This window comes from Bactrocera oleae, chromosome 2 (genome assembly GCF_042242935.1).
Source record: "Bactrocera oleae isolate idBacOlea1 chromosome 2, idBacOlea1, whole genome shotgun sequence".
NCBI lineage: Eukaryota > Metazoa > Arthropoda > Insecta > Diptera > Tephritidae > Bactrocera > Bactrocera oleae.
The window spans coordinates 3,253,105-3,262,826 of NC_091536.1; the positions used below are offsets into that span (position 1 = coordinate 3,253,105).

The 9,722-nt window shown below is 39.5% G+C and overlaps 1 protein-coding gene across 3 annotated transcripts; it reads right to left on the reverse strand.

Annotated features, from left to right (window-relative positions):
* Window positions 1–515: 515 nt before the first annotated feature.
* On the reverse strand, window positions 516–9,397 carry LOC138856300 (uncharacterized). Of its 3 annotated transcripts, none has more exons than XM_070106897.1 (2): window positions 9,091–9,397; window positions 516–1,441 (listed from the first exon to the last, which is right to left on the reverse strand). In XM_070106897.1, exon 2 carries the CDS (start codon window positions 1,433–1,435, stop codon window positions 815–817), a length of 621 nt encoding a protein of 206 aa, XP_069962998.1. In that variant the 5' UTR covers window positions 1,436–1,441; window positions 9,091–9,397; the 3' UTR covers window positions 516–814. The 3 variants fall into 3 exon arrangements, with proteins under 3 accessions (XP_069962998.1, XP_069963000.1, XP_069962997.1); XM_070106899.1 differs by lacking the exon at window positions 9,091–9,397 and adding an exon at window positions 8,476–8,854; XM_070106896.1 differs by lacking the exon at window positions 9,091–9,397 and having other exon boundaries at window positions 516–3,573.
* Between the last annotated feature and the right edge of the window lie 325 nt (window positions 9,398–9,722).

The window sequence follows — 9,722 nt, forward strand, 5'->3', positions numbered from 1 at the left end:
CTGAACAGGGTATATTAAGTTTGCCACGAAGTTTGTAACAGCCAGAATTGAACGTCGGAGACCCTATAAAGTGCATATATACACGATAAGAACCGCTGATATCGGGCCACCATAGGATATACTTGTCATACAAACTGATAGATCAAACTCAAGTCCTTGTAAGGACAACTTTTTTACCTTCACGAAATTTTGTAGAGCGAGGCAGAACAACAACCTTCGAAGCAATTGTTCATACCGGACCACTATAGCATATAGCTGTCATTCAAACTGATCTATGAAAATCAAGGTAAAGGCTTTTTTCTACTCTTTTAGGCTATAAAAAATGCATTTGTGAAAGGTATTATAGCTTCGGTGCTACCGGAGTTGACCTTTTTTTTGTTTCTATTCGATTAGCATTAAAAAATTGGGTTAATCTTTATTATTAACCAATCACTATTGCGACTGTATTTCTTTATGCGCCACCTTGTATAGCACTCACCTTTTTATCTTGCTTTCACTAATAAATTGTTTTTTTTTTTATGTTTTTTAAAGAAATTCACACTTTATTGTCGCACAAAATTAATAATATTTTAAATTATTCACAGGTTGTGACGGTTGATAGTGGAGATAGCGATTGGTACGAGTACGATGCGCAAGAGCGCCGGTGGTCGCTCGTCGTCCCCTTTTTACCTCCTTCGGTGTGGTGTGTAGTGTGTCTTCATGTGTGGTGTGATCGTGATGATAGGGTTGGTGTGGAATGTGTGTGTGGAATGCAGGTGTGGTGATGTGGATGTGAATTGCTCATTTAACCATCCCGGCCCACCTAGGCAAATATTTAGCCTAGCAAATTCTGCAGTTGTTGCAACGTCGCTACAACACTGCTGAGGCCAGTGGGGCGGCGGGATGATAGTCTGGGCCGTCGGTGCCGTGCAGGTGTTTCGTTCCCTACATTCCTTGGACGATACTGTGGAGCGGCAGCTGGGCGTTGATGTTGTATCGGGTGGCGGGGCGGCGGTCGCCTGACAGCGCCGATACTGCGTGGTGCGGGTGGTCGCCGAACGTCGCGCCTGGAGGTGCGGTGAAGGAACGTATGGTGTAGCCTTCCGCACAATTGACATGAACACTCCGAGTCACACTCTTGCGTCGTATGGGTGAGACTCAGGCAATTGAGGCAGTGTCCATGCGCCTGGGCTACCCGCTGACGTTGACTGGGTTGCATGGATTTGAAGATGCTACAGTGCTGTAGCCGGTGTGAGCGGCGACACAGCGGACATCGGGTGCGGTGCGGCTCCGGTTGCACCAATGGCGACGCTGACGGTGGTTGTGCTGTGTTCCGCGCGACAGCTGTGACAGTTGTTGCAGCGGTGGCTCGAGGCGCTGGAATCGGCCCAGTGCGCGGCACGTTGATAGCCGATCGAATGGTTGGCGTTGGATTTGTCGGCATTTCCACGTCCATATTAATCTGTATGAAAAGATTAGATTTAGTATATGTTTGTGGCATATAATTGAATATGGGCAGTTGTGCCACGTGATGTGGCACGCGTGGGTCGGCATATTGATCGACCATTTCTGTTAGGAATTGTTGTTAACGTTTTTTTTATTTTTATTTATTTGCGGGTTTATTGATTCGATTTATTTGAATTTAATACCATTTTAGTTTCGGTAGTATGGTCGGTGGGCAGGAAGCATAGTTTTACGAGCGGTCTGGTTAGCGTTCCCGATTGCGTGCGGAGATCTACAATTCGGATATGACCGTCGGACCCGGAATGAAGCTTTTCTATGCGGCCAAGCCGCCATTCGGTGGGGGGGAGACAATCATCATGGATTAGGACGCAATCTCCAAGCTTTGGCGCCTTTTCTGGAGTTTTCCAGCGGTACCTCTTGTGGAGGTCCTTTAAATATTCTTCTTTCCATCGACGGCTAAAGTCATGATGGAGAATTTTGACTCTTTCCCATCGATTTAATAAGGATAGCGACTCCACGCCTGGCTCAGGTATGGCCAGAATGGGTGTTCCTCTGAGAAAATGCCCTGGAGTTAGGGCTGTCAAATCTGAGGGATCTTGCGAGAGTGTCGTTAGTGGCCGTGAATTGAGAACGGCTTCGATACGGATTAGTAATGTTGTAAATTCTTCGTAACTGAATTTGTAATTTCCAGCTACTTTTTTGAAGTGGGATTTGAAGCTTTTTACAGCTGATTCCCATAAACCACCCATATGAGGAGCGCTTGGGGGGATGAATTGCCAATTAATGCCTTGGGGCGCGTACTTTTGTACAATCTCAGGTGAGACTTGTTTGATAAAGTCCACAAATTGTTTTTCGGTGGCTCTTTGAGCACCGATAAATGTTTTACCATTATCGCTCATGATTTTCGATGGAAAGCCGCGTCGACCGACGAAGCGGGCAAATGCCGCAAGGAAAGCCTCCTTCGTCAGATTAGTGCAAAGCTCAAGGTGCACTGCTTTTGTCGTAAAACAGACAAAAACAGCCACATAGCCTTTCATCAGAGTGGAAGACCTTAACATGGACGCCTTTATTTGAAAAGGCCCAGCAAAGTCGACACCTGTGATGGAGAAAGGCAGAGCGAAGTTGCAGCGTTCCGGGGGAAGTGCTGCCATAATCTGTGTTCTCATCTTTTGCTTGTGCGTGGTACAGATTTTGCACAAGAAAATGCACTTCTTTATTTGGGGCTTAAGTCGGGGAATGTAAAATTCCTGGCGGACCATATGTTGCATGAGGCGATGTTCGGCATGAAGCATTAATATGTGGATATAATTGATGAGTAGTGTGGCAAGTCGAGACTTCTCTGGAACAATTATGGGATGGCGTTCGTTATACGTTAGGCTTGAATTGGCAAGCCGACCATTCACACGAAGAAGACCTTTCGTGTCGAGGAATGGGTTTAGAACTAAGAGGGGACTTCTCTTGTCAATAGGTTTTGATTCTCTCAAAAGTGATATATCGCGGCTGAAGTAGCGCGCTTGCGTAGATGCGATAAGAGCGACCTTTGCTTTTTGTAAGTCTAGGTGCGTCACTGTATCGCATTGGGAGTGTAATGAAGTTACTCCCTGAAGTTTAATTTTGAGTCGCTCTATGAACTTGAGCATGTAAGCGATTACCCTGAGTGCTCGGGGATACGATGAAAATCGTTCGAGGATGTCAGTATCATCCACTGTTGTGTGTAAAGAGTCGATTTTTCGACTTTCTGGGGCAATTATATTGCGCATAGGCGATTGTGGCCACGAATCAGGAGATTCTGTTAACCATCGGGGGCCATTCCACCAGAGGGTGGTGGTGGCAAGATGCAGGGGCTTGCATCCTCTTGTACCTAGATCAGCAGGATTGTCAGCACTGGCTACATGTCGCCAAGTGGCTGATCCTACTAGGTCAAGGATTTGAGACGTTCGATTGGAAATATACGTCTTCCATGCATGTGGTGGTTTTTCTAACCAGGCGAGTACGATTTCAGAATCGGACCACAGATATAGTTTGTATTGTGCCATGTTTAAATGCGTTTGTACGATGGACACGAGTTTGGCTAGTAGTAGCGCTCCACACAGTTCAAGTCGTGGCAGACTTATTGTTTTTAACGGAGCTACTTTTGCTTTTGCTACTAGTAAGTGGCTTGTGGTCGCAATGTCGCTTTGTGTGCGAACATATATAGTTGCGCAATATGCCTTTTCAGAAGCGTCACAGAAGCCGTGTAGTTCGACTTTGTGCTCTGGGGCATAATTTACCCATCGTGGGATTTGTATCTGTGAGATATCATGTAGATTGCTCGCAAACTGGGACCACTTTTCTAAACGCAGTGGTTTTACTTGTTCGTCCCAGTCGGTACCATCTAACCATAATTCTTGTATTAGAATTTTGGCTTGTATCATAACTGGCGAAAGCCATCCTGCGGGGTCGAAAAGTTTCGCCACAGAGGATAGAATTTGCCGCTTTGTTATGGCAGATAATGCAGATATTGACTCTGTAGTGTATGAAAACTGGTCAGATATCGCATTCCATTGGATCCCCAGAGTTTTTGTTGTACTTTCCTTTTCGAATTTAAGGAAATTAGTATCTAACAAATTTTCATGTGGTATATTTTTTAGAATATTAGGGTGGTTCGCCGTTATCTTTTTCAAAGGAAACCCTGCGGTTTTGAGGGCTTGTATCACTTGTGATAGTGAATCGTATGCTTGTGGAAGACTGTGACTTCCAGACAAGATGTCGTCTACATACGTTTGTGTTTTTAACACCTGGGTTGCCAGAGGAAATTCTGACTTGGTGTTTTCTGCCAATTCGTGCAGTGTTCGAATGGCTAAATATGGAGCACAGTTGACGCCAAAGGTAACTGTTTTTAATTTATAGTCGCGGAGTGGACTATTGGGAGATTTTCGGAAAATAATTCGCTGAAAATCTTGATCGTCTTTATGTACGACTATTTGTCTATACATTTTTTCGACGTCTCCGTTAAATACGTATTTGAATATACGCCAATTTAATATGAGGAGCATTAAATCTGGTTGGAGCGTGGGTCCCGTAAATAGAATATCATTTAGGGAATTCCCCGAGCTAGTGGATCTTGATGCATTAAAGACAACTCTTACTTTAGTTGTTTTTTTGTCTGGCTTTACTACTGCATGGTGCGGCAAATAAAATGAGTAGTATTTGCCGTTGATGATTTTTTCGCATGGGCTTATTTCCTCCATGTGGTCTAAATGGAGATATTCTTCCAACACACCATCATATACTGGTTTGAGTTCGCCTTTTTTAAGTAGGTTTTTTTCCATACTTTGAAACTGCTGTATTGCAGAGGTGCGAGAGTGACCTAAGGCGATTGTGTTGGGAAATTGTTGTTTTAGTGGTAGTCGTACGACGTACCGACCATTATCTGATCTAGTAGTTGTGGCTTTGTAAAAGTCTTCACAATACTGATCTTCTGGGGTTGTAATTGATATAGGGGGGAGCTCTTCTAACTCCCAAAATTTCTTTAATTGTGAATTGAGGTATTCGTTTGAGATTTCCTCAACCTGAGTAGTCATGGTTGTAACTGGTTCCGGAACTAGTCCACTTAGGATCCAACCGAAAATAGTATTTTGTGCCAGAAGTGTATTTGATATTTTCTCAATACCTTCGAGTATAATCTGTGGTATGAGATCGCTTCCTAATAGAAGGTCTATTTGAGCGGGAGTGTTGCAGTTGGGATCTGCTAGCTTTAGGTGTGAAACCTTTTGCCAATGCTTGCTATGTATGTGATAGCTTGGAAGCATATTTGTAAGTTGCGGTAAGACTATAGCTTCTGCTTGTATGTGCTTATCCGCTTGGGGGGAAATTAAGGTAATGGGGCAGATTTTATTAGAGTTTTGAACTACTCTTCCGCCCATTCCTGTAATTTCAAAGTTGGCTTGTTTTGTTGGCAGTTGTAGCCTATTTTGTGCCCTAGACGCTATGAAGGATCGTTGTGATCCTTGGTCTATTAAGGCCCTAAGTTTAAACAGCTCTCCTCGGTGTTCGATGGAGACGACTGCTGTGGGTAGTAGTACCCTACTTTGGTTTTCGCTGTGTAGCGTTTGGGTTTTTAATGCCTTTGAGCAGCATGGTGCTTCTTGGCAATTATCGGGATTTCGCACTTCGGGATTTGCTGTTGCAACTAAACCCGTGGCTCTTTTCATATTTGCGCTGTTTGGGGGTGAGCTGGAAAATGTGCTGTAATGCAGCATTGAATGATGTCGTTTATGACAATAAACGCAATTAAATTTGCTTTCGCACTCTTTAAGTGTATGTGCATGTGATAGGCAATTTGTACAAAGCCTTTTTGTTCGTACATAATTGTTTCGATCGGTAATATTCATTTTCTTGAATTTCTCGCAAGATTTGAGCTTATGCCCCCCTGTACACAGTTCGCACGACGTTTGTTTGTACTGTTCGGATGTGAACGTTTGATTTCTGAAGAAGCTTCTATTTAAATTGTTGTTGCTACTGGCTTGTGGCCTGTGGAAGCTTCTATTTAGGTCGTGTTGAACAGTTTTCGTTCTGACCATTTTTTTATCTACCCTTTCTGCGATTTCGTACTGGGTAGTTAGGAAATCTTTCATTTGTTGCCACGTGGGGCATTTTCTTCGTGATGAGAGCGATTGCTCCCATAGAAGTAATGATTTTTCTGGTAATGCGGCAGTGCATATGTTTACCAGTATAGGGTCCCAGCTGTCTGTGGGAATATTTTGTGTCGATAAAACCGACAAACAATTTGAAACAGTGGATTGAAGTTTGATAAATTCTTCACTTGTTTCCTTCTGAATTTTTTGCAAGTTCATTAATATCGATATTTGTTTATCGACCAATATTCTTTCGTTTTCGAATCTTGATTTAAGAGCTTCCCACGCCAAATTGAAATTATCGTCATTTAGTGCGAACTGTTTTACTATTACGCCTGCTTGACCTTTTGTTTTGTATCGAAGGTGATACAATTTTTGAGCATTTGTTAATTTTGGATGGTTTATGTAAACGGCAGTAAACATGTCTCGGAAGGACGGCCATTGTTCATAACCACCATGAAAGATTTCTGTGTCACATGCGGGCACCTTGAGATGGATGCCCGAACTTGCCTCTTGGCATTGGATTTGTGGCAGCTCTACTCTTAGCTGTGGAGTAGGTGCAATTGCTTTGATTAATTTTAATTGGTCAGAAATCATTGCTTTTGTTTCTTCGAACTGGTCTAAGCAGTTTTCGTATTTGGCGTAAGCAGAAGATTTGAAATTTTCCGGTAGATCTGAGTCGTCAGATTCTACGATTGCGTCATATGCAGCTTGGAGACGTGTCCAAAAATTGTCAAGATTGTCTTTTTTAATTTCTAATACCGATTCAGAATTGTCCTGAATCGGCGAAGATGAAAATCGAGTGCAGTATCGTATTAGACTGTCACTCTCTGAGATAAATTTGGTGTATGAAATATCTTTTATCTTTTTTTGTTTTGTAGCACCTTGCTTTGAGCGTGTAGCTTCTGCAGGTGTACATGGACTCTTTTCGTCCGAAATCATTTTTGGTACTTTTAGATGTTGAATTGCTTTAGATTCCTTAGAATCAGCGTTCATTTAAAAAGATTAAAGTAAAATTAAAAATTTATTTTTTTTTTTTTGTTTAGATATATTTTATCTATTTTTTCTCTCAGTGTGTACTGATGATATTGGATAAATGAAGAGATTACCTTTTAGATAAATAGTATATTTTATTTTTTGTTGTATCCGGACTTCGCCAATAACAAACGCGTATTTCGTTTTTCTTACTATCGGGTTTTATTTAGTTCCGCTTTTTTTTTTTTCTTTACTCTTTGTATTTTATAATTTATTGTTACGTACTCGTTTGTATGTATTTTAATTGTGTATATTACCGCATTAAAAATGAGGTTATTAACCTTTGTACATAAGCGTGCACGTTATGTGCGTTTTTTTTTTTTTGTGCATATGTAATATGCTTAAAAGTTTTGTTTGCAATCCTGCTTGTTTGTGTTTTAACAAGAACAAGGGGTATTGCAAGAAAAGTGCCGATACGGTCTTTGAATATATGTACAACTGTGTGTGTACTAATTATGCGCTATTCCCACCAAGTATAAATTTGTCTTTGTTTTTTGTTGTAATAAATTTTAATTCTGTCTAAAAATTTAATAATTCCTACTTATGTACCGCAACGCTTAGTGTTAGGAAATTTTGTTATTATTACGTTTAAGTCTTTTATTATTAGCAATAATTTTAACGAAAATAATTTTAAATATTGTACCCAATGTGTGTAGGGTATACCGACATAGGCAAATTTTAAGCCGTGTGTTTGTATGTATATGCTTGTTCGGTTGGCTATAAGAATGACGCGGGAAAAGAAAATAAATAATGTGCAGGTACACAGTTTTTAGTTCGTATCGTTCGTGTATATATTTTAAGAATTATTCTCTTCGTAACTTTGTTAGTTACGTATATAAACGTATATTAAATGAAATATATATAATATATATTGGTAAGTACTTGGCAAGTAATCGTGCATATATGTATGTATGTTTTTCTCTCTCTTTTTTTTTTTCGTTTGAATTTTATTTTATTTTTCCAATTTGCCTTGCTTACTTATTTTTCGCAATCCTGCTTATGATTTATTAAACATAAGGGGTATTGCCGGAAAAAGTGGTCAAGTAAGTACTTGAAAATTTTTTTTTTTTTTTTTTGTTGATTAAATTTGTGTGTTTGGATACACAAAGGTAAGCATGTATAGGCTTTGGTTTCTTTAAAATAAATATGCTTTATATATACATATATGTATATACGTATATATATATATATATATATATATATATATTGTATATATGGATGTATATAATGCACCAAACTGTATTCGGTTTTCTCGAAATTAACCGTACGTTAAAACAGTTTGGCCGTAACCGCTATATTTGAATATAACCCGATTTTGTTACTTCTAACATACATATATGCCAATAAATTATAAAAAGTAAAAGGAATCGATACGACTCACTTTGTACCGCCTCAAGGGTATTTTGGGGGTTTTATATGTTGATATACGTGTGCCAATGCAGAAAAATCCTTTCCTCCTCTCTGCTGTCCGAGCTTGCTTTTGTTGTCCTTTGTCCCTTAGGTTGTTGTATAAAATTTTTGTGTTTTATTTTTATTTCGCGCCCGGTTACTATTTAATTTTGTTGGTATGTATTGTAGGTATATTATGTTTAGTAATCGCGCCCGTTTAATTTGTGTTATTGTACAGGTTTCGCGCCCGTGTTTTATATGTCTTATGTTTGTTCACCGAAAGTATGTGAAAGGTTTGTTGCACTTTTTTATGTATTTTATTTTTACGGCACTGTATATGTATATTATTGTCTTCGGTACTTTTTTTTTTTTTTTTTTTTAATGTATATTCACTTGTACTGCACTTGTTTCACTGTACACTGTTTGTTTTTTTTTTTTTTGATTTAGGTATATGTATTTAGTTATATGTATTGTATGTAAGTATTTGATCTCCGCACTTTATTTTATTTAATTATTTATTATTATTATTTTTTTTTCCTAATAGTGCCTTTCCGTAAGGCTCGAAGGACCATGTATTTCTTTATGCGCCACCTTGTATAGCACTCACCTTTTTATCTTGCTTTCACTAATAAATTGTTTTTTTTTTTATGTTTTTTAAAGAAATTCACACTTTATTGTCGCACAAAATTAATAATATTTTAAATTATTCACAGGTTGTGACGGTTGATAGTGGAGATAGCGATTGGTACGAGTACGATGCGCAAGAGCGCCGGTGGTCGCTCGTCGTCCCCTTTTTACCTCCTTCGGTGTGGTGTGTAGTGTGTCTTCATGTGTGGTGTGATCGTGATGATAGGGTTGGTGTGGAATGTGTGTGTGGAATGCAGGTGTGGTGATGTGGATGTGAATTGCTCATTTAACCAGCGACGTTTCTTTAACCTTTCTAAATTTGAACCTTTTTGCGATTATTTATTAATAATCGTCTTCGATCCTATAAGCGGATTAGAGGGTAACCAAAAAAAATAGTACACAATCCCTTTGAGTAGGTATGTTAACAGTGATCCCTAACTTTTCGCATAAGTTGTAATTTTCTACAGTCAAGGGATTTTAGAAGACTCTTGCAGATTGATAGTTGTAAACAAGTTGTGTATTTTGCTTATGATATGTATATTATATATATCGTCCCAATCGCAGATTTAGTAGAGAAAAAACTGCCGAGTCAAATTAAAATAATGTTAAGTT